Genomic DNA, 26,375 nt, shown 5'->3' on the forward strand with positions numbered 1-26,375 from the left:
TAGAGCAATTCTGATCCCAAAGGTCACCTGAGAACTGGAAGAGTTAGGGCAACACTATAAAATTCATTTTATACTTTGAGAATAATGCACTGGCAAGAGGGCATCTTTTTCAAGGTTAAAACTAGGCACATCGGTTTTAGAAAAACCTCTTTTTTTTCTTTTTAAAGATTTTATTTGGCAGACAGAGATCACAAGTAGGCAGAGAGGCAGGCAGAGAGAGAGAGAGGAGGAAGCAGGCTCCCTGCTGAGCAGAGAGCCCGATGTGGGGCTCGATCCCAGGACCCTGGGATCATGACCTGAGCCGAAGGCAGAGGCCTCAACCCACTGAGCCCCCCAGGCGCCCCACCTTTTTTTTTTTTTTTTTTAAAACGGTGTCCTACCTCATATTAGTGCACTTTCCTTACCTCTATAGAAGTCATGTTCTGCTCCCTTTTCTGACAAAGTAGTAGTCAGAGGGGAAATGTGGATTTTTATTTTATTTATTTAAAAGATTTTATTTATTTGACAGAGAGAGAGTGAGCATGTGCACAAGTGGGCACAGCAGCAATCAGAGGGACAGGGAGAAGCAGGCTCCCCACTGAGCAGGGAGCCTGATGCAGGGCTGGATCTATCCTGGGATCACGACCTGAGCCAAAGACAGATGCTCAACCAACTGAGCCACCCAGATGTTCCTGGATTTTTTTTAATTTTCTTTTTTTAAGATTCTTAAAAGATTTTTAAAAAAAGAATTTTAAAGATTTTTAAAAGATTATTTATTTGAAAGAGAGAGTGTGCGTGCATGCACAGGTGGAGGGGGCCAAGGGAGAGGGAGAATCTTAAGCAGACTCTGCACTGAGCGTGAAGCCCAACACAGGGCTCATCCCATGACCCTGAGTTCATGACCTGACCCAAATCAAGAGTCAGCTGTTCGACTGAGCCACCCAGGTGCCCTGATTTTTTATTCTTTCCTTTTTTGAGAGGGACAGGAAGAGAGAGATTCTTTTTTTTTTTTTTTTAAAGATTTTACTTATTTGACAGAGATCACAAGTAGGCAGAGAGGCATGTAGGGGGAAAGCAGGCTCCCTGGTGAGCAGAGAGCCCCATGCAGGGCTCGATCCCAGGATCCTGGGATCACGACTTGAGGCAAAGGCAGAGGCCTTAACCCACTGAGCCACCCAGGCACCCTAGATTAGTTAATTTTTGCCCTGAATTACTTACATGACAAATGTATTAAACTGTTAATATGGCTGGTCTACCCTTACTAAATTTAAAGTATAATTTTTTCAAATTAAAAATTGAGGTGCCTGGCTGGCTCAGTCAGTAGAACATGTGACGCTGGATCTTTGGGCATAGAGCTTACTTAAAAAAAACAAAATCGGGGTGCCTGGGTGGCTCGGTGGGTTAAGCTCTGCCTTCAGCTCAGGTCATGCATGGTCTCAGGGTTTGGGGATCAAGCCCCGCATGGGGCTCTCTGCTCAGCAGGGAGCCTGCTTCTCCTCTCTCTCTGCCTGCCTCTCTGCCTACTTGTGATCTCTGTCAAATAAACAAGTAAAATCTTTTAAAAATAAAAAATAAAATAAAAAAATTAAAAGATCATTTGACAGTTTCAATAACTTTTGAAGAACAGTAACTTTTTCTGTATTTGTGTAGAAAAATACAAAATATGTTTCTTTAAAATGCAAAGAGAAGCTTTGCGCAGTGGCAGTATCATAGCCAATGAGGTTTATCTGTGGCGTGATTATTGCTAATTAAAATGCAAAGAGAACAAGAGTGTACAGTGAAAAGTCTCTCTGTTATTCCCAACCCAACCCCCTCTGCTCAGCAGATTTCTGGTTATCCTTTTTTTTTTTTAAGATTTTATTTATTTATTTTACAGAGATTACAAGTAGTCAGAGAGGCAGGCAGAGAGTGAGAGAGGGGGAAGCAGGCTCACTGCTGAGCAGAGAGCCTGATGTGGGGCTCAATCCCAGGACCCTGAGATCATGACCTGAGCCAAAGGCAGAGGCTTAACCACTGAGCCACCCATGCCCCTGGCTAACCTTTTAGATACCCAATGTGTATCTAGCCAATATCCTCCATGAGTAGCATTCTACACGCTGTTTTCATTTACTAGTTTTCATTTACCAGCACATCCTAGAGATTGCTCTTTAATACACAGAGCTACACTTTGGTCTTTTTAAATGGTCATGCAAAATTATTATATTAATATTCTATTTTTATTTAATTGACTAGCGTCTTGAGAATGGACATTTAGGTTCTGTTTTTATTTAACCAGAGTCTGCAAGTGGGCATTTAGGTTCTTTACAGTCTTATTACTAAGGATGAAGCTACAATGAATAGTGCTGTAAATAGATCTGTGCACATGTGTGCTATTATCACTGGATACATTTCTATAAATGAAATTGTTCAGTCAAAGAACAATACCTCTAACATTTTGACAGAAGTGCCCACTTGGCTTTCAAAGAGCTTGTATCAAATCACACTCTCACCATCAGGATTATATACCCCTCACATCCTTTCCAGTTCAGTATTGCATCAAAACTTTTTTTTTTTTATAGATTTTATTTATTTATTTGACAGAGAGAGATCACAAGTAGGCAGAGAGGCAGGCAGAGAGAGAGGAGGAAGCAGGCTCCTTGCTGAGCAGAGAGCCCGATGCGGGACTCGATCCCGGGACCCCGAGATCATGACCTGAGCCGAAGGCAGCGGCTTAACCCACTGAGCCACCCAGTGCCCCTGCATCAAAACTTTTGATCTTTTAGTCTGAAAAGTAAAAAATGGTATTACATTGTGGCTTTGATTTTATTTGAAATAGCACCTTTTTTCAATTAAAAGCCATGTGGATTTCTTATGTTCCTGCCATTCCCTTCCTTTGCCCACTTCTCTGGTCCCTCTGATTGGTACATATGAGATCTATAAAAGGCAGTAATTCTTATTTGTGCTGAAAATACAAAATACCTTTTCCCTCTTTGTCCTTTTCTAGCTGCCTTTTTTTTTTTCTTCCCTATTTGGTATTGCTTTGGTTACATAAATGGGCTTAAGTGGAAGGCTGATGTTCCAAGTGAAACAATACTTTAAAGATATGAAGGGGTACCTGGGTGGCTCAGCAGGTTAGAGCCTCTGCCTTCGGCTCAGGTCATGATCCCAGGGTCCTGGGATTGAGTCCTGCATTGGGCTCTCTGCTCAGTGGGGAGACTGCTTCCCCATGCCCCTGCCTGTCTCTCTGCCTACTTGTGATCTCTGTCAAATAAATAAATAAAATCTTAAAAAAAAAGATATTGAAATATTAAAAGGTATCTAAATTCAGTTTCCTTAATAGCATGTACCTTCTAAGCTATAGACTTCAGTATGTGTAACTGGGAAAGTACTTTGGTAATCTTTTTTTTTTGTAATTTTTTAAAAGTTTTTTTTCTTTTTTTAGATTTTATTTATTTGACAGGGAGAGACACAGGGAGAGAGGGAACACAAGCATGGGGAGTGGGAGAGGGAGAAGCAGGCCTCCTGCAGAGCAGAGAGCCTGATGCAGGGCTTGATCTCAGAACCCTGGGATCATGACCCAAGCCGAAGGCAGATGCTTAACGACTGAGCCACCCAGGCGCCCCAAGGTTTTTCATTTTAAATTTTGTTTGACAGAGAGAGACACAGTGAGAGAGGGAACACAAGCAGGGGAGTGAGAGAGGGAGAGGTAGGCTTCCCTCCGAGCAGGGAGCCTGATGCCAGGCTTGATTCCACGACCCTGGAATCATGAACTGAGCCGAAGACAGACGCTTAATGACTGAGCCACCCAGGTGCCTGACAAACACCTATTCTAAGATTCAATTCATTTCAGAAATAAATCATATAATATATAAGGTTACCTTTTTTTTTTTTAAGATTTTATTTATTTATTTGCCAGAGATCACAAGCAGGCGGGGTGGGGGCGGTTGCGGGGAGCAGGCTCCCTGCCAAGCAGAGAGCCAGATGTGGGCCTCCATCCCAAGACCCTGGGATCATGACCTGAGCTGAAGGCAGAGGGCTTAACCCACTGAGCCACCCAGGCACCCCTGTAAGGTTACTTCTAAGATTCTGTAACTATTTGTATTTCCTTATATGCATGCTACTTGATTTCTTTGCATTTTAGCTACATAAATGAATCAGGAAACATGCACATTAAATACAAAATGTCTTTGTCCCACCGACAAGCACAAAGGAACACACACACACATTTTAGGAATATATATGTATTTTAAAGGATTCAATCGTACTTCAGTAAGCAAAATCAAAGCATGGATACAGGATGAGAAATACCTTATGTTATAGTCAATACAGATTGTTTAAGTTAAAGACTTACATCTGTGTTTATGTACATAACATGTTACAGCATAAAATCACACCCAACTTAGCTCTCTTCAGGTACAAGTTAAATATATATTTGTTGAATGATATCATCTCTGGAGGTCTGAATATTGGGTGTGAGTGGGGATTCTAGGTTTCCTTGGGTCTCTCTCAAGAGCTCATCTCACTCCTTCAGTACTTCTTTTCCCATTTTCCTTCTTCTTACACAGAACTACCGTTCTTAAATTTAATATCCAATTTTCACCACTTGCTCGTATCACATGGTTCTTTCAAATGTTATTGTCCAAGAACTGACATGTATTTTTTATAACAAGCAGAAGCCAAAAGATGTAGACATCACACAATTTCATTCAATGGTTGTTTAAAAAGCAGAAAACAATAAAAATTCAGTTGCCAACTTAGAAGAGGATTTTATACATCATTAAGTGTTCTATTTTATTTCCATGGTCTGAAATTTACTTCTCATTCAAGAAAGCAGATTCATTTCTAAACATTTATTGTATCTTTCTTTGCTGGAAACAGAAGAAACTTTTTTTCTTTGACAAAGTTGTCCTAGGGGAATAAAACAAATGCTTTTCCAAATTAGAGCTCAAGTCTTTCCTAAATGTCACTGTGTGGTAATTCAGATATAGTAGCAGCCTTTAAAATTTCATAAAAGCTACTGTTAAGATGGTGGTTTGGGCCGTTTTGCAGATGGTCCATCTGAGTTAGTTCTGTTATCAGTGTTATTTTCATCTTCTGCATCATCTTCATCATCACCTTTTAAAATAAATATTTGTTGTATGACAATATGTTTGGTGGTTCAAAGAAAGAGACTGCTAAAATGGTTGATAATGATATTTCAACTTTAAGGGTTAATAAAATCATGCATATAACAGATTAAAGTATGTATGGTTAAAAAGATTTCAAGAATTTTGGTGTTTGAAATATTTCTTATCACTTTTTTGGGGAGATAAAATTCATAGACCATAAAATTCACTTTAAGGTATATGAATTGTATCTCCAAAAAAAGTGATGATAGATTTTAAATTTTAAGGTGTACAATTTCTTGATTTGTTGTATATTCCCTAGGTTGACCAACTGTCACCACTATTTAATTCTAGAACATTTTCATCATCCCAGAATGAAATCTCACACCCATTAACAACCACTTTCCATTCCCGTTAGCCATTGGCCACCTCTAATCCACTTTCTACTTCCATAGATTTCTCTATTCTGGACATTTCATATAAATGGAATTATAAAATATGTGGCCTTTTTGTCTGCCTCTCTTCACTCAACATATTTTTAAAGTTCATTCACACTGTAGTGTTTATTGGTACTTCCTTTTTATTGTTGAACAGTACTCCACTGATGGATACACCACATTTTGTTTATCCACATCAGGTGATGGACTTCTGTGCTGTTTCCAATTTCTAGTTATTATAAAACAGTGCTGCTACGAACATTCATGAATATGCTTTCATGTGAATGTATGTTTCCAGTTCTCTTTGTGCAGAACTAGGAATGGAATGAGTGGAATTTCTGGGTCATATAACTTTATGTTTAACTATTTGAGGAACTGCCGAACTGTTTTCCAAAGAAGGTATAACATTTCATATTTCCACCAGCAATGTATAAGGCCTCCAATTTCTTCACAACCTAGCCAGCACTTGTTATTGTTCTTTCTGATTACAGCCATCCTAGTAAGCATGATGGGTTTTTTATTGTGGTCTTCGTTAGCATTTTTCTGATGGCCAGTGACGCTGAACATCTTTTCATGAGCTTACTGACCATTTGTATATTTCATCTGGAGAAATGTCTATTCAGATCCTTTGCATATTTGATAACTGGATTATTTGTAACCCAATTTCACTACTTAGTACTTTTTAGAGTTCTAACACTTTTCTTTAGTAATTGTTAATAATTTTTAAATTTTGGACATTTGTTGAGATAGAATTCCTATAACACAAAAATGCACCATTTCAATCTCTATTACTTTTAACAAAGGAAATTCAAACCTAAGCTTTATGGGGTCTTCATTTAATATACAAAAACATGTTCTCCAATACAAAGACACTACAGACCTGCCATTAATGGAATAGGTGGCGGCTATTTTTCCAGTATTTTAAGAAATGGCTCTAGCTATAATCCAATGACAACACTTTCAACAGATTAGAGAAGTACTTCTGGAGCCAAGAAACAGGACTTCACTTTTAAGGTAGGTGGCAACACCCAATTAACGTATTCATGGCACCAATCTATTGTCTGCACTCAGTATAATGGTCTGAGTTCACATTATCTGTAACTGTCAAGATGGAAAAAAAAAAGTACAGTACAGTTTAAGCCCCTCTTCAGAGGTGTTAAGTCCTGATTCAAGAATTTAATTCTTGGGTTCTTCAGCTCAGGGCAGAAAATGTACCTTACCTTTTTTTGTATTCACCTGAATTTCACATTTCTCCTTTCAAACTGTGCCTTCTAACATGGGATAGGGGAAAGGAGTCCCTGGGAGTTAGAGCTCCTTAAACTGACGTCTTCATAACCGATTCTGCGATAGATGGCAGTCTCCCTAACATGTTTGTAATTTCAACCCGGGGAATGCTCATTTTCATCCTTCAACCCCCAACCCTAAAGTCATGCCCCTTTTCTGAAGCCTTCCTGGGTCCTCTGAGCGTGCAGTATTTACTGAGGGCCCTGGGGTCATACTTCTAGTCTGTAGTAAGTGTTTGCTTGTCTAACCCCACCAGCCTGAGAGTTCCACAAGGCCAGGAACTGAGCGGCATTCACCTCATTCATTCTTTTCCAAGAGCACAGCCCAGCGCCTGGCAGGGTACTAGGCACTCAGCATGGGCCCCCCCCCCCCCACGTCCCCGCTTTGGCATAAATGGAAAGAGTCGCGAAAACGCTTAAGTAGAAGCAGCCCAGATAACACGATAACAATTTTTAGTTGGATTCTTCTTCCCTCGAGGCTTTCTCCAAGTCCGCCACTCTCCCCGGGTTCCCCTGCCCCGCCCTCCTGTCGCTCCAGCACCTTCTCAGGGCTCACCGTCCATGGCCTCTTCTGGAGCCGCCGCCTCCTGGTCTGGCGCTGCCTGCTGTACCAGGGGGCCGAAGAGCTCGATCACCAGCTCTCTCATCTGGGCCACACCAGACAGCAGGCCCTGGAAAGGGTCCGCGTCGTCCGGCGTCTCACAGGGCACCCGCAGCAGCTGCGGCTGCCCATCCAGCCCGACGTACTCGCCCGACAACTCCATGACGACCGCTGAGCTTCAACAGCGAGAGCCTGGGAAGTACCATCCGGAAGCGGAAGTCAACACGCGGCAGGCGCGGGCGGGCGCAGGCGGGCCAAGGGAGAGGCGTGACTTCCGTTTGTCGGGAGTCGCTCCTCCTCCTTCCTTCTCTTCCCTTCTTTGGGATTGGCTCTTAGCATTGGGCTCCGCCTCCTCCGGCCACGCCTCCCGCAGCCGCTTTTCCCGCCTCCGCCGGGCCGAGCGGCGGTCCCGCTGACAGTTGAGGATGGCCGGGGCGGAGGGGTCCGCCGGGCGGCAGTCGGAGCTGGAGCCCGTGGTATCGTTGGTCGACGTTCTAGAGGAGGACGAGGAGCTGGAGAACGAGGCGTGCGCCGTACTGGGCGGCAGCGACTCCGAGAAGTGCTCCTACTCGCAGGTGGGCGCGCGGCCCGGGCCTCGCCTCCCCCGGGCTCCCGCCGAACCTCCTGTTCCCGACCCGCCTTGCCCTATTCCCGCCGTTCGTCGTAGGCTTCCCCGTCCCAGGCCCAGCTGCCCTTAAACCTCAGCCTCGTGGGTCCTCCTTCTTAGCCTGTAGCCAGCAGGGCCCCCCTCCTCCCTCGGTCTTCCTTCGTCCGGTCCCTCTGGACTCTGCAGGCTCCGGCCGTGGGGCCCCTGCTCTTTCCTTCCTCTCCCGTCTCTCCTCCGTGCCTCGGCTGCGTTTCAGAAAGCGTCTCCGTGACCTCTCAGATCCCGACATCTTTGTCCTTACTTTTCGCGTCCTAAGAGTGTTTCTTAGGAAGCGAATGGGGAGAGTCAAAGCAGAGTTAAAGGAGAGAGCTCTGGATTTGAAAAAGCTCCCCTGGGCTGGGTTCCTTGACAGCTAATCCTCTACAATTTAGCTTGACAAGCGCGAGCTCGTAGTAGTTTTTTTGGCCAGACGAAGCAAGTACAGTGTCTATTTGCATCCCGCCCCCCGCCCCCCACGGAAGCCGACCGGAACCGCGACAGCAGGTGGCCCTGGCGAAAGAGGGGAGGAAAGGAGAGGATTTGCTTGAAGGGTAAATTTGGCATTTCGAAGACGTTATGAATCAGGATTTGAGGGGGTGCGTTGTGACGCGTCCTGTGTTTCTAGGTACAAAAATGGAACAAGGTGGGTAGAAGGAATCTAGTCGGGATGAGAATTGGTAGGAAGAAGGAGGTTACCCAGACTCTGGGGGATGCGTGGAAATTGGGGGACGAGGCGAGAGACTTGGGGCCGTTATGTGGTGCGGACTGAGCTCATAATACCACTTGTCATCGTGGACCGGTTGAGTTTACCCTGCTCAGTGGTTAGATTGTTGAATTAACCTGGTATCTACAGATAGTCCCAGATGTTGGCTGCTATTTTAAAACCTTTGGTCACCACTAAAACAACTTTTTCTCTTAAAAAAAAAAAAAATGTGTGTAAGCCTTTCTAGAAATGTAGTTAGCTTTATAAAACAGACTTCCTAAAAATTTTCTTTTTACTTTAGTAAAGTATGCGGAAAATCACACGAGTCGTGTCTATGGGTTGGGGGAAAAGGTGAACATATGTATGTACCTACTAACCCCTGCCCCCCAGATCAAGAAATAGAACATTAAGGGCATCCTAGAAGCTTCTGTCTCCCTCCTTTCTAGAGAGTAACCACTGTCAAGATTTCGACGAGTATTGCCTGTTTTTCCTCCCAGCTTTTAATTTTGAAAAAATTTAAGTCTGTAGGTATGTTGAAAGAATAATATTACGAACTCCTGTGTATCTCTTACATGTATTCATTTTTTGTCACGTATGTTTTGTCTCTCTTTTCTATATAATACACTTTTTCCCCCGAATTATTTGAAAATAAGTTGCAGACACAATGACACTCTAAATATTTCTGCATGCACCTCCTAAAGTCAAAGGGTTCTTTTAATGCATTGATTTTCTCTTTGGCAGAATCACAAGTGTTTTCCAAAATTATAAGTGTGATACTGCTTACATAAACCCGTGCATATTCTCCTATATTTTCATGTGTTAAAATGTTGTGCAGACAAGCTTTTTCTTATTTTCATCTGGCTGGGAATTTAAAACTATCATTTTAAGAAAAATTTGTATGAAAATGAACACCAATATAGGACATATATAATGATTTGAAACATGCAACGGTGTTTTGGTACTTTCTTGTGTAATTATTATCTCTTTCCATTTTGGGGCTGTCTTTTAGGGCTCAGTAAAGAGACAAGCACTATATGCCTGTAGTACGTGCACCCCAGAGGGAGAAGAACCAGCAGGAATTTGCCTGGCTTGCAGTTACGAATGTCATGGAAGTCATAAACTATTTGAGCTATACACAAAAAGGTAAAGACAGTTAGACATTGGTGCTGAATGCTTTTTAAGTGTTTGAATTCTTTCCCACCTATACTGTTTTTCTTGTTTTTCCATTTAAAGTAGTTGTGCACTGGTCAAATTTAATGTAATTTAATGTAATTAAATTGGAGAGAACAGTTTTTCCAGAGGGCCTTTTAAAGTATAATTACGGTATAAACTCAAACTGTCCTCCTCCTCCTGCCATTGTTTTACTTGTCTGTTTGTGTATGTGTGATATAAATATTTGTCTCTGTACATGTTTATTTTATTGTTATATGCTTGGAGAAATTTTAAATTGGATACATGAACAACAACCAAGATCACTTTTTGGGCTGTGGTATTAATTTAAAGAGTAACTCCTTAGATTTAAAAGAAAAATTAAAAGCTGTTTTTCCTAATTTTTTCCAGAAACTTTCGTTGTGATTGTGGGAACAGCAAGTTTAAAAATTTGGAATGCAAATTATTTCCTGTAAGTAAGCACTGTAACTAAAAATGCACTGAAAATAGCTGAGACTGATATTTGCGAAAGTGGATTAAAACTATGCATTTTCCAAAAAGGAAGTTCTTTTTTTTTTTTTTTAAGATTTTATTTATTTATTTGACAGATAGTGATCACAAGTAGGCAGAGAGGCAGGCAGAGAGAGAGAGAGGAGGAAGAAGGCTCCCTGCCAAGCAGAGAGCCTGATGTGGGACTCAATGCCAGGACCCCGGGATCATGACCTGAGCTGAAGGCAGAGGCTTTAACCCACTGAGTCACGCAGGCACCCCCCAAAAGGAAGTTCTTATGCTTATTCTTTGCAAATAGGCAAATCAGTATTAGACTGTATTCCATTTTTTATGGTGTTGGAAAACTAACCTGTTTAGAGCCTATACTACAGACTGTAATTAATATGAAATATTTTGGTGGGAATGTTCTTTAAAGTAACTCAGGTTTGATTATATTGGTTGTGCTCATGGTTTAAGGCTTTTAAAACAAAGGGTATGACTTTAAAAACAAAAAACTGCTCGTATTGAATGTGAGCTAGATGCACACAGGAGTTTTTCACTGCTTTTTTGCTAATTATACGGTAACGTTTACTGAAGTAACAAAACCTAAGTAGAAAGGAAGGGATTTTACACTGTCTAGTCATAATTACTATTCCGTTATAATTACTATTTCCCTCCTTTCGAGGTTATTTTTAGACAATTTCCTTGCCTGCTTTTTTACCTTCCAGTAACCTGGGAGCTTTGGCAATCACAGCTGGGCATTAAGAAATACTTCGAAATTCTAGGCCAGTGTTCATTTACATGGGTCGATCATTAATATTTATAATTAACTTTGACCAGCATTTATAATTAAATTTGACATATTTGGTTTCCTCCAATTACTGCAAAGAGAGTACAAAAAATTAATTTTATTTATATTCTGTGTCTTGGAAAAAGTACCCTTTTAATAGGAGTGAATTCTTTTTCTTGGTACTTTGAAAGTTAAAGACCAACTTTTGGGGAGGAAGTTATTTAATGTAGAAGTTGATTGAATGCATGGACTTCATGCAATAGGAAATTTATGATATTTATGATATTATATTCATGTTATTTATCATGCCTTACTATATTACACTGATGATATATAATAAATATAATGTATTATATGTCGTATATATGATCATTTGTATGGCATTTATGATAATTTATACTTTCATGATACCTGAAATTATAGTCAAAATTAGACCATATTTTATATTGAAATTAATCTCTTTCAGGACAAAGCAAAGATAAATCCCGGCAATAAATACAATGACAACTTTTTTGGATTGTACTGCATTTGTAAGAGACCTTATCCTGATCCTGAGGATGAGGTAAGAGAATTAGAGGTTACTTGGAGGTTAATTCCTCTAGCCTTCACTCCTCGGCCTGTTGTCCAGTGTGGATCTCCGTAGCTGTTAAGAGGGGATTTTGGGATTATGAGTGGATTCTAGGTTTATCCTTTCCTAGGAGTCTGGGCTGGAGCTGTAACTGGTACCAATCAGATCTCGACTATTCTCACTCTACACCATGAGAGTGAAATATTGGACAGGACTTTCTCAAGGCCAGCGCTTTCTTCCTTCCTCTCTCTCGTTGCTTGCCTGCTCTGCTCCCCCAAACATTGTCCAAAAAATGATCTTCAACTTCTTGCCTCCCTGAAAGAAAAGAAATGGGGTATACAGACTGAATCCTCTTAAAGATTTCAATATATACAAAATTTTAATATTTTTTTAATTAATTTTATTTTTAAAAGATTTTATTTATTCATTTGACAGAGAGATCACAAGTAGGCAGAGCAGCAGACAGAGAGAGAGGGGGAGGCAGGCTCCCTGCCGAGCAGAGAGCCCAATGCGGGGCTCGATCCCAGGACCCTGAGATCAAGACCTGAGCTGAAGGCAGAGGCTTAACCCATTGAGTCACCCAGGCGCCCAAAACGTTTAAAATTTATTTAAAAATATTCACAGAATTTAAAGAATTTTTCTTCTTCCTCACTCCATCTTCTTACTTCCTAGATATAACCTTTTTGGGGGATATGTTTTTAGACCTCTTTCTCTGCCCATGTAAGTGGGTGTGTGTTTCAATGTGTAGTTTCCTTTTAACAAAAGTGAAAATTCAGTACATTCACTTGTGTAGCTTTTCTCACTTACCAGTATATCACAGGCCTCTTTCCACATGACACCGCACAAATCCACCTTGCTCCCAGGTCACTTCATAACGTGACCTGCTGTAAGTTAGTGACCTGGGTGTCCTGTCGCAGACTGCTGCTGTGTGATTTCTGGGCATTGTAAAGAAAGCTGCGGTGAACATCCTTATACAGTAATATGACTGAGTGTATTCCTGCGAGCATTAATGGATACCTAGAGGGAGAACCAGTGAGAGACATAGGATACTTATATTTCCTGCAAAAAGAGTTCAGTCGCAAATAGTAGATGGTAGTGTGTTTTCCCTATACTCTTGTTAGGCCTACGTATTCGCAGTCTTTTTACATTTTGCCATGTTGATAGGTGAAGAGCAATATCTCTCTCTCTCTTTTTTTTTTTTTTTAAGATTTTATTTATTTATTTGACAGAGAGAGAGAGATCAGGCAGAGAGAAAGGAGGAAGCAGGCTCTCTGCTGAGCAGAAAGCCCGATGTGGGGCTCGTTTCCAGGACGCTGAGACCATGATCTGAGCCGAAGGCAGAGGGTTAACCCACTGAGCCACCCAAGCACCCCATTATCTTTTAAAGATTTCCTTTCCCTGATCATGCGTGAGATTATGCATCATACATGAGCTTATTAAATATTTGTAATAACCTATCTGAATTGTCTGTTCATAGTCTTGGCCCATATTTTGACTGGCTTTTGTTTGTGTATTTACTGATTTGAAGAAGTGCTTTTATGTTTAGAGAAATTAGCCTTTTGCCCTCTTGCTTTCTAGTTGTCTTGGAACTGTAATTATTGAACCAAATTATGTAGGGGAACAAGCTGAAGATATCTTTGAGTTAACAAAGATAAAACCTTAAAACTGGGGCGCCTGGGTGGCTCAGTTGTTGGGTGGCTGCCTTCGGCTCAGGTCATGGTCTCAGGGTTCTGGGATTGAGTCCCACATTGGGCTCCCTGCTCAGTGGGAAGCCTGCTTCTCCCTCTCCCACTCCTCCTGCTTGTTCCCACTCTTGCTATGTCTCTCTCTGTCAAATAAATAAATCTTTAAAAAAAAAAATCCTTAGGGGCGCCTGGGTGGCTCAGTGGGTTAAAGCCTCTGCCTTTGACTCAGGTCATGGTCCCAGGGTCCTGGGATCAAGCCCCGCATCGGGCTCTCTGCTTGGCGGGGAGCTGCTTCCACCTCTCTCTCTGCCTGCCTCTCTGCCTACTTGTGCTCTCTGTCTGTCAAATAAATAAATAAAATATTTTAAAAAAATCCTTAAAACTGGATATTTTAAGTTATGAGGTTAAAGTGTTATGACACTGTTAAAAGACAGAAATAAGATGCTGAATAAATTGAACAAGGCATATATATACATACACACACACACACACATATAGTGTGTGTGTGTGTGTATAGGTCTATGTATGGGCATGTATAAAGGTACATACACTTTTTCCCCTTTAAGAAGTTATAGTAGGGAAAAGACAGAACAACATTGGGGTATTAATCAGTAGACATGAAAGTCTGGGAATGAAAGGAAAACCACTCCAAAAAGAGTCTGTGCCCTTTGGTATATTGTTTTCCTAGGGCCAGAATTTAATTGCTTAATTATTTAACTAATTCAAGTTAGGGAAATTGTTGCTATCCATATTATCAAAAGATTGGTTATGATATTTACTTTCCAGTTTAAGTAAAATGATGGGGTTGAAGAATGTGGGGTTGCCACATTCTGCATTGGTCAAGTCGTCTTACCTCCCTGGGCATTGGTTTATGGATAAAATGAAAAGATGCCAAGTAACCAAAGTGAATTTTTTTTTAAAAGATTTTATTTATTTATTTGGCAGACAGAGATCATAAGTAGGCAGAGAGGCAGGCAGAGAGAGGAAGGGAAGCAGGCTCCCTGCGGAGCGGAGAGCCCAATACTGGGCTCGATCCTAGGACCCAGGGATCATGGCCTTAGTCGAAGGCAGAGGCTTAACCCACTGAGCCACCCAGGCGCCCCCCCCCCAAGTGAATTTTGGATGGTTGCTTCCAAAGTGCTCACCTCATTGTGCTCCTTCTGCAAAGCAGTTCCTGGAGAGTGAGCTTCTCTGGCCCCATGACCCGCTCCTTCTCCCTGTCCCCTTGAGAGCAGTCTCACAGAATCGCCAGAGAATCATTTAGTATCTGCTTCTACTGTTTGCCAGATTGACTTCTGTGTCCCAGAATTCACTGTACTCATTAACATGCGAACTGCTTTCCACGTTAGATTCCGGATGAGATGATCCAGTGTGTGGTCTGCGAAGACTGGTTCCACGGGAGGGTAAGGAAAGCTTTGACCTTTTAAAGCCCTCGTCTTCACAAAAAGAGAAAAGAGCCTTTCTTTTTGAATGGCGTTATCTTTTACCTTATGATTACTCTTCTAAAAATAAACTATGAAGATAGGATCGGTGCTGTATTGTGGTATTTCTTCATTACATAACGAGGATTTGGGGCAGCTTGGAGACCACAAGCAAAATCCTCGGTTTCTCGTATTCACAGCATCTCGGTGCCGTCCCCCCCGAGAGCGGAGACTTCCAGGAGATGGTGTGCCAGGCTTGTATGAAGCGCTGCTCCTTCCTGTGGGCTTACGCTGCGCAGCTGGCGGGTACGTGTCTCTGTGGTATCGGGGTGCCCCAAACCCGGGCTCGTGGCATTTCTGTGTTCAATCCAGAATTTTTAGCAACTGTTTTGGTTTTTTTTCTAAATTTAAATTCAATTCATTAACTTACAGTGTATTATTAGTTTCAGAGGTAGAGGTCAGGGATTCATCAGCCTTATATAACACCCAGTGCTCATTCCATTCTGTGCCCTCTTTCATGCCCGGCACCCAGTTCCCCATCCCCCACCCCCTCCCCTCCAGCAACCCTCAGGCTGTTTCCTATGGTCAAGGGTCTTTTAGCAACTGTTTTTAAGTTGGAGGAGACCAGAATCCGGGAAAATGGAAGAGGAAGTTTTTGAATGGGACTTTGAAAAATAAATAGAACCAAAATAAATTGTTCTTAAATGGAAGACATGCTATTGGTTGGGAGGTGTGGGGTGTAATTCGCTACCCAGTGCTTATATTATATTGTATTATGTATATACTATAGAAATTGGCCTGAAACAGCTAATCAACAATGAATGGTCTTGAGGCATTAGGTATTTTATTTTACTGATAATGCAAATGTATTAATTAATTTATTTTTAGAGTGGCAGTTACTCATAGTGTTTGCTGCTCTGACCTCATAATGTCTTATCCTTCTCACCTTTAGGGAACATTTTACCATATGAACCACAAACAGCATAGCCATACCTAAAATCTAACCCTACTCTTTTGATTTGTCTCAAAGTTCTTTTTTTTTTTTTTTAAGATTTTATTTATTCATTTATCAGAGAAAGAGAGAGAGAGAGTAAAAGCAGGGGGCAGTGGCAGGCAGAGGGAGAAGCAGGCTCCCTGCTGAGCAAGGAGCCTGATGTAGGGCTCCATTCCAGGACCCTGGGATCACGACCTGAGCCGGAGGCAGAGGCTTTAACCCGCTGAGCCACCCAGGCACTCCAGTGACTGACGTTTTAATTTTTAATTTTTGTTTATTTTTAAAGGTTTATTTATTTATTTGCGAGAGAGAAACCAAGATTTCAACAGACATAGCAAGAGAGCATGAGCAGGAGGAGAGGGAGAAGCAGGCTTCCTGCCGAGCAGGGAGCCCAGTGTGGGGCTCAGTCCAGGACCTTCGGATCATGACCTGAGCCGAAGGCAGACACCTAACCAGTAAACCACCCAGGTGTCCCAAAGATGTATTTATTTAACTAATCTCTGCACTCAGTGTGGGGCTTGAACTCATGACCATAAGATCGATTGCATGTTCTTCTGGCTGAGCCGGTTAGGTGCCCTGTGATTGACTTTTTTTTTTTTTAAGATTTTATTTGTCAGAGAAAGAGAGAGAGCACAAGCAGGGAGAGTGGCAGGAAGAGAGAGAAGCAGGCTTCCCGCTGAGTAAGAAGCTCCCCGATGTGGGACTCAGTCCCAGGACCCTGGGATCATGACCTGAGCCAAAGTCAGACTGAGCCATCCAGCGTCCTGTGACTGACATTTTTAAATGAACCGTTCAATTACTTGAACTCTGGATTAGGTAGACATAACCTAAAAAAGAGTTGATGATTCCTTTCTCTTTATTCCAGAGAATAAAGTTGACTCTCTTTTTCCAGATTCTGAAATTTTTTATGATCAGACTAAGTGATTTCACTGTTTAATAATAATATGGATATGTGTGTGTGTTTCTTTGCACTGAACCCGCAGTCACCAAAGTGTCCACAGAGGATGACGGGTTGGTGCTGAATGTTGATGGAACAGGTGATCAGGAAGTCATCAAACCCGAAAATGGAGATCATCAAGATAGTAGCCTCAGAGAGGATGTTCCAGAACATGGAAAGGATGCAGTCCAGGAAGTCAAAGCAGAGCAGACTAATGAACCATGTGCCAGCTCTAGTTCTGAATCTGATCTTCAGGTAACATAGGAAGTCTGAGACATAAAAGAAATAAAGCGGAAGCATTAATTCTGGAAGCTCCGTAGGATTTCATGCCTAAAGAAATTCCTCTCTATAGCCTAAGCTCTGGAAACTGTGATAGTGTAAAAAACACATTTCAGAATTTCATTTCATTTCAGACAGGGTTTAAGAATCAGCATCTCAACTCAGAATCACAGTCTGGCTGCAGACTTCAAGAGCTTAATGCTAAGCGCTTTGTAAAGAAGGACACTGCCACCTATTGGCCCGTCAACTGGCGCAGCAAGTTATGTACCTGCAAAGACTGCATGGTGAGTTCGGGGTCACCGTTATGTTACCGTGTTTGTTATGGACCGATGCCACAAATAGGGCCATCTGGAAAATATATTTATGAAACTGTTGCTAGGACTGTAGAGAACTCTGAAATATTTTATATTAAACAAATGTATGTAATGCTACTTGTTGTCTGACTGCTTGTGGGAGAAATTAGGAATTATGTAGGACTTTTTATTCACTTATCTTCATTTCAGTAGAAAATAGAAGTTCTTCTCTTTTTTATATCGTAGAATTTGCTTGGAAATAAAAATACCCATGAAAGTTACGTTAAGTCCGTCGTTTTTAAATAAAGACCCCACAACACCTACTGGGAAGTTGGGAGATTCCTGAGAGAGATTTGGGCAGGAAGAATAAATCACTCAAGCATTTCTGTACTAAAGGCTCAGGTTTTCTGGCAGTTAACCTGAAAACATTAAATACATTTGTAGTGATTCTCCTGAAGTTGACTTTCTGAGAATAACATACAGTTCTAATGGGAAACTGGTTTTATTTTTTGAAGAAAATGTATGGCGAGCTAGATGTCCTGTTCCTGACAGATGAATATGACACAGTTCTGGCTTATGAAAACAAGGGCAAGGTCGACCAGGCAGCTGACAGGAGGGACCCTTTAATGGACACCCTTAACAGCATGGACAGAGTCCAGCAAGTGGAACTCATTTGTGGTAAATGCTGTTTGAACAAAAATTCACAAAGCTCATTAAGGTTTCCTTAACTCTTAAAATATGTTTAGTGAGCACTTAATTGTTGTTTTCACCTAATACAAACAAGGTTTGAAATTGGAATTATAAAGTAGCCTTCAATTACACTTGCCTGATTGTAGCGTTGCTGGGTATGCAGCGGTTGTTACCACTGTCAGAATTACGTGCTAGAAGCGATAGGTGCTTGAGAACCCTTAACGTGTGCTTTTTTGATTCATGGTAGATGTATGAGTAAGGAATAATAGAAAATCAGTATCTTTCTCCATCCACTGAAACGGTTTGCATTGAACATTACCCGTCCTCCAGGAAGCCACCAGAGGGGGAAATATCCCAGCCCTTGCTGGCAGACCTTTACAGATGGTCCCCCAGTGTGCCCAGCTGATCTTGGTCATTTCCATCCTGGTGTCTGCTCGGGTACCACCCCTTCAGAGGCAGTCATCATTTCTGTCTTTCGTTTTTAACTGTTTGATGAATTTCCTTTGCCTCTGGTAGACTAAAAGCTTTTCAAGGATGGAGGCTGCATCTGAAAGATTTCTGTGGCCCTTGGGGGGGGCCTCATACATAACAGAAACTATTAAGTGAGTGAATAAGTCTTAAAACGTAAAGTTTGACAAGACCAAGATTATTTCAACTACTAGGATTCCAGAGATATAGGAAGCCATTTATTTATTTGTTTGTTTATATTTTTTAAAAGATTTTATTTATTTATTTGACAGACATTACAAGTAGACAGAGGGGCAGGCAGAGAGAGAGAAAGGGAAGCAGGCTCCCTGCTGAGCAGAGAGCCCAGTGTGGGGCTCGATCCCAGGATCCTGGGATCATGACCTGAGCCAAAGGCAGAGGCTTAACCCCCTGAGCCATCCAGGTACCCCATAGGAAGCCCTTTAAAAAATTCTTAGCTGACAGGGTGTCTGGTGACTCAGTTGTTCAGTGTCTGCCTTTTAGCTCAGGTCATGATCTCAGGGTCCTGGGATCAAGCCCCACATCGGACTCCCTGCTTGGCGGAAAGCCTGCTTCTCCCTCTTCCACTCCTGCTGGTTGTGTCCTCTCTCTGTGTGTGTGTGTGTCTCTCTCTGTGAAGTAAATAAAATCTTTAAAAAAAAAATCTTAGCTGGGGCACCTGGGTGGCTCAGTGGGTTAAGAGTCTCCCCTTGGCCCAGGTCATGATCCTGGAGTTCCAGAATCGAGCCCTGCATCCCGCTCCCTGCTCAGCGGGGGAGTCTGCTTCTCCCTCTGCCCCTCACCCTGCTTGTATTCTCTTTCTCTCTCAAAATAAATAAGTAATCTTTTAAAAATTTAAAAAATAACTTAATCTTTTTGGTCCTGAGGTTTTTGTTTTTGTTTTTGTTGTTGTTGGTTGGTTTGTTTTTTAAAGAAGTAGGGTCCTTGATATCAAAATGAAAAAACTCAGGAGAAATTTATTTCTTATTTATTTATTTATTTACTTATTTATTTAGAGAGAGAACATGAGCAAGAGGGGCAGAGGGAGAGAGAATCTCAAGCGGACTCTGAGCTGAGCGCAGAGCCCAATGTGGGGCTCGATCGCATGACCCAGAGATCACGACTTGAGCCGAAACCAAGAGTCAGAAGCTCAACCAACTGTGCACCCAGGCGGCCCATAGGAGCAAGTTTCAATGCACGTTTCACTTAGAGAAAAATTTAAACTATTAACATTCTCAAATTTTAGTGAGAAAGAAGTACTTTGTTTCTAAAAGCACATGATGTGTCTCATGTTTACTACCTCTTTTGTTGTTTTGATTTAGAATACAATGACTTGAAGACCGAACTTAAAGACTATCTCAAGAGATTTGCTGATGAAGGCACGGTATGTGAGTTAAAGAACTTTAATCATGGCCCTGTATGTTCTGAATAAACTGTTTATTTTCTTGGAGGAAGAAATGACCATGTATGTCAAACTGGAAACTTGGGAAATCAGTGAGAGGTGGGGAAAGCAGGGCCTGGCCATGGTGGGAGTCCTTCCCAGCCCTGGGCTGTTGGGAATTAGGAGCGGAGCGGCCGTACAGGGTCTGGAGAGAGTTCGTGTGGCCAGAGAAGGCCAGGACATGAGCCATCCTGATTCTGCCCATCCTGACCTTCAAGCAGACATCCTTGGAGGAGGAAGGAAAAATGACCAGGCAAGGAAAAATTAATGCCAGACCCCTCTTCTTGGATTTTTTGATTTTATAGTTTAGAATAAAAGACCTTCACAATTGGGGCTAAAACATTTTTCTTGCTCATGAGAGAGTCTGTATGCTTTTAAGGGTGACACTGATTCTAAAATGTGGGATCCTCAAAACAGTCTTGCAGGTGAATGTACAAGGACTTCCTAGCTTTTTACTATTCATACATTTGTGACAGAATGTTCTTCTGAAATACTTTTCTGGCCTCCACAGGCAGATAGAAACAAAATTTAACTTTTCTTTTGTCCTTTTGGACGGTTTGCTCTGCTGTGCGCAGACACAGAAATCAAGTCAGGTGTGTCTGTCGGCTGCCGGGGAAGTGTGCTGACACTTGGTCCCTTGGAAGGAGTCTTTGCTGGCCTCCTTGAAGCCACTTTCTCGTCGCTCATAAATGTGGCAAGAGCTTGGAGCTGCCTGCAGATCTGGACAGGGTCCCAGCGCTGCCTTTCTCCATAATGAGTTGTAAAGTCAGAAATTAAGAGTTTTCTATTTAGTAGGCATCTTATTTTTTTAGAGAATGTTGCTCATTCTCAGCTTCCCGCTTCTTGGCAGTACTTGAACTGCAGTCATTCCTGTTCCTCTAGTTCTCTCGCTAGACCTAAGAATGTTCACGGGACGCCTGGGTGCCTCGGTCAGTTAAGCATCTGACTTGATCTTGGTGCAGGTCTTAATGTCGGCGTCATGAGTTCAGCCCCCACTTTGGGCTCCATGTTGGGCTCCATGCTGGGCGAGGAGCCTGCTTAAAAAAATAAAAACAAAAACTAAGAATGTTCACAGGTGTAACTTTCAACCTTGGCACTGTTTTTTTACTGAAGTGTAGTTAGCAATTTTATATTGGTTTCAGGTGTCTTAACCTCTGCAGTATTCGTGGGCATTTCAGGTCTTTTATATGTGTCAGAGCATGTGTGTTTTTTTGTTTTTTGTTTTTAAAGATTTATTTATTTGACAGAGATCACAAGTAGGCAGAGAGGCAGGCAGAGAGAGAGGAGGAAGCAGGCTCCCCATGGAGCAGCGAGCCTGATGTGGGCCTCGATCCCAGGACCCTGGGATCATGACCTGAGCCGCAGGCAGAGGCTTTAACCCACTGAGCCACCCAGGTGCCCCAGCATGTGTGTTCTTGACTCTTTTCTTGTACCTTCTGCTTTATGCAGTTTGTGGTCACAAGGCCCTTTATTGATTTTACTACACACGCTTGAAATCACATAAAAGAAAGGACAAGCAATTTTATTCAAGGTTTTCTTCTGTGTCTTCAGTATATGGATCTTTGTCATCACTAGAGCTGCTTTTTATGAGTCTATGATAATTTTTTTTGTATCTGATGTGATGATTTAAGAGGACAATATATTTTTTAATTGTTTGTTCCATGACATGGGTAACTAGACCTTTACAAAAACAAATAAGAACCTTAAGCTGCAGTAAGGTTCCTCTGCTTTGGCTGTATTTGTCCTGATAAGTTGTAGATGTTCTCAGATGAGGGACTGCCTTTTATTTTATGTTTGTGTTTGACTATAAAAGAAAGAATCCTTAGAAACTACAAAATGTCTGAGACAAATCGGTGAAATGATTTATGATTGATCCCCAGTATTTATTCTTCAACATTTCTTTTTTTTTTTTTTAAAGATTTTATTTATTTATTTGAGAGAGAGACCGTGAAAGAGAACATGAGCGAGGAGAAGGTCAGAGGGAGAAGCAGACTCCCCGTGGAGCTGGGAGCGTGATGCGGGACTCGATCCCGGGACTCTGGGATCATGACCTGAGCCGAAGGCAGTCGTCCAACCAACTGAGCCACCCAGGCGTCCCTATTCTTCAACATTTCTACTCTGCATGTTGGCTGTGACCATTTGAGGGTCTAGAAGCTTAAAATTGCGCACTCTAATTTTCATGCTTTTAAGTCACCTCTCCCAACCTTATTGAAGGAAAATTGCTTTTCTTTTATTGCCTTTCGGTATTTAGTGTTGGTGATCCGGTGTAGGGACAGTTCCTTCAAACTGGAATTTCCAAGTGTCCTGTATGTTAGCATTTTATAATTGTGAAGTTCCAAGCCATTTAGCACATAGAGTAGAGCTTTGAACTTCAGCATCTCGAGTGGGTCGGCCACCTGGAGCCTGCATCTGTTAGGGGCTCTGATTCTTTGCTGGGTGACCAGCTGTCTCAGCCTTGGTGCTTGTGAAGCTGGCATATCAGTTACTGGTCTGTGTTGTTCTTCCACTTAGAGGATTAATAAATATCTTATCTTACCCCAAGGAAGGCATCAAGTTGGCATGGCTGTCTGTGGATGTTTGCAGCGCCTACCTTGGGGAGTAAGGGGGAGAGTCTCACTTCATGTGCAAATATTTGTCCATTTTCTTACCTTTTCCCCTCTCTGCCGCATGCTCACCTGCATCCCCCGGCTTGCTTTTTCTCTTTCTCTCCCTCTTCCTGCCTCACCTTCATTCTTTCATAGTAGTAAGAATATGTTACCTGGGGTGCCTGGGTGACTCAGTGGGTGAAGCCTCTGCTTTCCCTCAGGTCATGATCCCAGAATCCTGGGATTGAGTCCTGCATCAGACTCTGCTCAGCACCACCCCCACTCTGCCTACTTGTGATCTCTCTCTGTCAAGTAATAAATAAAATCTAAAAAAAAAAAAAAAACTAAACTAAACTAAATTCCCAAACCTATCTGTTTTGATGGACTTCGGGTGGCAGTTAGGTCAGAGCAGCCGGAGGTCAGAGCAGCTGGCTAGACATTCTTGGGTTGTCCCACTTTCCTTTTCACCATATTGTTCCTTTGCCTTATTTTCTTATTTCTAATATTTTATTTTGCTAATATCATAAACACCTTTGTATGATGCTCTAATAATCCTTTTTCCAGTGAAATGGAAGACGAATTTCTCACTGCATGAAACGGATAGCCTATTTCCTAAGATAGTGCTTCTTTATTTTTGGTCAATTACTCTTTTGATGTAGCAAACGTTTCTGACTTTGGACTCATGGAGAGGGCAGAGTTTTTTCCAGTAAAGAAGAAAATACAAATCTCAAAGCAAAACAGACTTTGTTTTCTTTGGGTACTCACACGGAGCTCCAAGGACATTCCCAAGAAACTGAGAGAAGGCGGTGGTCTTGGGAGACCTCCGGGGTGCTCAGTTGTGTGCTGACTCTGCCAGTTTCTTTTCAACTAATGGGTTTTTTTTAAGATTTTATTTATTAGAGAGAGAGGGAACACGAGCAGGGGGAGGGACAGAGGGAGAGGCCAAGGCGGGCTCCCCTCTGAGCAGGGAACCCAGTGCGGGGGCTCGATCCCAGGACTCTGGGATCATGACCTGAGCCAAAGGCAGATGCTTAACAACTGAGCCACCCAGGCACCGGCAGCTACAGTTTATTAAGAACTTGGGACACCTGGGTAGCTCAGTGGGTTAAAGCCTCTGCTTTCGGCTCAGGTTGTAATCTCAGGGTCTTGGGATCGAGCCCACGTTGGGCTCTCTGCTGAGCAGGGAGCCTGCTTCCCCCTCTTTCTCTGACTGCTTCTCTGCCTACTAAATAAAATCTTTAAAAAAAAAAAAAAAAGAACTTACTCTGTGCCGGGCTGTGTTTCACAGGCATTGAACCTGATCTGCTCCTCGAGTGGCACTGTGAGATAGGTGCAGCTTTTCCCTCATTCCGTGTGATGAACCCCGGGTAGGGACTTGTCCTGCTCTTCTTCTTAGCTGTGTGACCTTGACCAGGCCCATGCCTCTGAGATGGGGCCCGTGGAATCAATTCCACATTAAAAGCATTCTTAGCAGCAGGATCTTTCGCCTGTGAATACTGGGATTGGTTACTGCCCTTCCAGAATGCACAGCCCCTTCCTAAGCTGTGTTTTTCCTCAACAGGTGGTCAAGAGGGAAGACATCCAGCAGTTCTTCGAAGAATTCCAGTCCAAGAAGAGGAGACGAGTGGACGGCATGCAGTACTACTGTAGCTAGAGCGGAGGCCGCCACGGAGGCCGCTTAATGGTGCCCGGAATAAAAGAGGCGCATCTCACACCTGGTCCTGTCCCGGCCTCGCGCTCTCTTCCCTCCCTAACCACAGTAGCCACAGCGTGGGTGCCGATCGCCTGGCCGGCCCCCTCCGCCCCTGCCCAGCGCAGCTCGGCGCGCACACTGCTGGACCACCGAGTAACCCCCAGGTTATTTGCTTCTGAGTTTTAAGAAGTTTGATTTGGTTTTGAGAGAGTAAACTGGTTTCTTTGCTAATGATATTTTCTTTAACTCCTGAACGTATCTCCCCTGCCGCAAAGCTGTTGTCTCCAGGGACCTGCTCTGCAGGGCACAGCAGGAGCCTTCTTCCTGTCTGCCAGAACCCCGCTAGGTCCCTCACCCCTCTGATTGTGGTGCCTTGGGTCAGCGCTTCCTCAGGCCTGGTCTCCTTTCCCACATCCGTGCTTGCTCCGGTGTGCTCACCGCAAAGAGGCGTCTTGAAACTTGCTCACCCGGGCCCAACCTTCAGTGGGGCTGAGGGCCGATGGTTTTCTGGGCTGGATGTTGTCGCAGGCAGGGAGGTTGGCTGAGGTCAGGATCGAGGAAGCCAACATTTGTTACGATTTTTACTAATAAATTTCAAGTGAAAATTTCATTCATAGTTCTCTTGGCACTAGAATATTAGCATTTCCATACTGTAGTGCTCACAGGGCTTCCTGGAGAAAACTTGCCAGTGTACTAGTCCCTTTTCTGCTGCCTAGAAAACAGACCGGGTACTACCCTGTGAAATCTTGGTGGTTTACAGAGTCCTCTGGATTTCTTTATATTATCAGGGATATTCATAAGCGTATAGTAAAAACGGACCTATTTTGATATTGTTCTGTTATGGAAATGTTCTTAGAATCCCAGTAAATTATTATTTTTCCCTTAAAATCTGTGTTGAAGAAAAAAAGATACTGGTTTAGCTTCCTTGTAGCGAGCAGGGCAGTGAGTGTCCTGTTTCGGAAGAGGCGGACAGTGTGTGAGAGATTCCCAACTAGGCCCTAGGCTGCACGAATGATGAGCTTTATGTAAATAAAAGTTAACGTCCATAGCTGGTTCTCTAATGACCATGAGATCTTCTTTTGAAGAACCTTCTGGATGGTTGTATAAAACCCCATATTTGAGGGGAAGTCCTTTTGGTTGGTATGAAAGTGCTTTATGGCCCTGAGTCCATGTGGAAAACACCTTTGATAAACTCCCTCGGGAGTGACGTGGTCTCTGCTGACAAGAGATGACACACTCTAAGGTATGTGACTTTAAGCCTCAGAGGCTTCGGGGCCACAAGGGAGCATTGATTTCCTTCTGTGTGTCCAGCCATGGCCAATACCAGGCCCTGGATGAGATGAACTCGGCCTAGAGAACATTGGGGCCTCAAAGCAACGGTCCAACCCCTGGTTTTCTGCATCAAGACTCCTAATTCCAGATCCCCATGAGGAGTGGTGTGTGGAGCTCGGGGAGCCTGTGGCCACAGGACATGCTTGTGTGCCCTGCACTGGTCTTGTAGAGAGGCTAGGTTGCCAGGTTTGGGGCATCTGAGATGGCGGACAGCTGGGGACCCTCATCTGAGTCTGAGGACTTGCACCTGTTCCATGCAGGCTCGTGCCTGGACGCTGCAATGGCCCGCAGGGTCTCCGCCTCCGGGCGTCGGCTTGTTGGCCACGAGGTTCCTGGCCACCCAGGACCGCCACGGAGGCCACATGTTCCCAGCCGGCACAAAGTACACTCCTCCCGGGGCTGAAGGGCTCCTCCAGAAAGGTACTGACCCTTCTTTTACATTAACCAGAAAACCTCTTTTTTTAAACCTATGTTCACAACTAGTTTTCATACTGACCGCGACGGACTGTCTCTTCTTGTGGAGACGAATTTTGGCCAACGTGTGGCAGTTGACATAAATGCATGTTTTATGCAAGACAAGAATATGGTATTGCTTTTAAGGAACTCTGGCATCGTATGTGCGTTTTTTGTAGAATTGTTAACTGGACTTACAATGACATACTTCAATCAGGTTTCTGTAAAATTTAAATAAAACCGGTTCAACAAAATAATGGCGTTATAGGTGGTTCTTAGTCCTATTTAAATGTGCACAGCGCTGCCCTCCCCTGCGGTTATAAGGGATATGAACGGAGTGTGAATCTAGCAGCCCTTCCTGCCCTGGCTGGTGTCCTG

At 43.0% G+C, this 26,375-nt stretch overlaps 2 protein-coding genes and 1 pseudogene across 3 annotated transcripts; 2 read left to right on the forward strand and 1 right to left on the reverse strand.

The window, feature by feature from the left end:
• Positions 1-1,666: 1,666 nt before the first annotated feature.
• On the forward strand, positions 1,667-1,739 carry LOC132000380 (U4 spliceosomal RNA; annotated as a pseudogene).
• Positions 1,740-4,179: 2,440 nt separating this feature from the next.
• GON7 (GON7 subunit of KEOPS complex) lies at positions 4,180-7,613 on the reverse strand. 2 transcript variants are annotated; one of them, XM_059373857.1, is made up of 2 exons: positions 7,340-7,613; positions 4,180-5,073 (listed from the first exon to the last, which is right to left on the reverse strand). In XM_059373857.1, the coding sequence occupies exons 1-2, from the start codon at positions 7,545-7,547 to the stop codon at positions 4,979-4,981; spliced, it is 303 nt and encodes a 100-aa protein (XP_059229840.1). In that variant the 5' UTR covers positions 7,548-7,613; the 3' UTR covers positions 4,180-4,978. The 2 variants fall into 2 exon arrangements, 1 of the variants encoding a protein (XP_059229840.1); XR_009399208.1 differs by having other exon boundaries at positions 4,986-5,073; positions 7,325-7,432.
• Positions 7,614-7,740: 127 nt separating this feature from the next.
• Positions 7,741-25,273, forward strand: UBR7 (ubiquitin protein ligase E3 component n-recognin 7). The gene is made up of 11 exons (XM_059373856.1): positions 7,741-7,959; positions 9,743-9,876; positions 10,294-10,354; positions 11,628-11,723; positions 14,764-14,817; positions 15,036-15,141; positions 16,813-17,021; positions 17,180-17,329; positions 17,854-18,016; positions 19,816-19,877; positions 24,081-25,273. The coding sequence occupies exons 1-11, from the start codon at positions 7,810-7,812 to the stop codon at positions 24,171-24,173; spliced, it is 1,278 nt and encodes a 425-aa protein (XP_059229839.1). The 5' UTR covers positions 7,741-7,809; the 3' UTR covers positions 24,174-25,273.
• The last annotated feature ends 1,102 nt before the right edge of the window (positions 25,274-26,375 follow it).

Source organism: Mustela nigripes, chromosome 13, assembly GCF_022355385.1.
Source record: "Mustela nigripes isolate SB6536 chromosome 13, MUSNIG.SB6536, whole genome shotgun sequence".
Classification (NCBI taxonomy): domain Eukaryota; kingdom Metazoa; phylum Chordata; class Mammalia; order Carnivora; family Mustelidae; genus Mustela; species Mustela nigripes.

Bases quoted from the DNA above. Each gene is read 5' to 3' on its own strand.
- GON7 (XM_059373857.1), bottom strand. From the start codon at position 7,547: ATGGAGTTGTCGGGCGAGTACGTCGGGCTGGATGGGCAGCCGCAGCTG. The intron at 5,074-7,339 runs GTGAGCCCTGAG...TTATTTTAAAAG, and splicing joins TCCAGAAGAGGCCATGGACG to GTGATGATGAAGATGATGCA.
- UBR7 (XM_059373856.1), top strand. From the start codon at position 7,810: ATGGCCGGGGCGGAGGGGTCCGCCGGGCGGCAGTCGGAGCTGGAGCCC. The intron at 14,818-15,035 runs GTAAGGAAAGCT...TCGTATTCACAG, and splicing joins AAGACTGGTTCCACGGGAGG to CATCTCGGTGCCGTCCCCCC. The intron at 15,142-16,812 runs GTACGTGTCTCT...CTGAACCCGCAG, and splicing joins TTACGCTGCGCAGCTGGCGG to TCACCAAAGTGTCCACAGAG.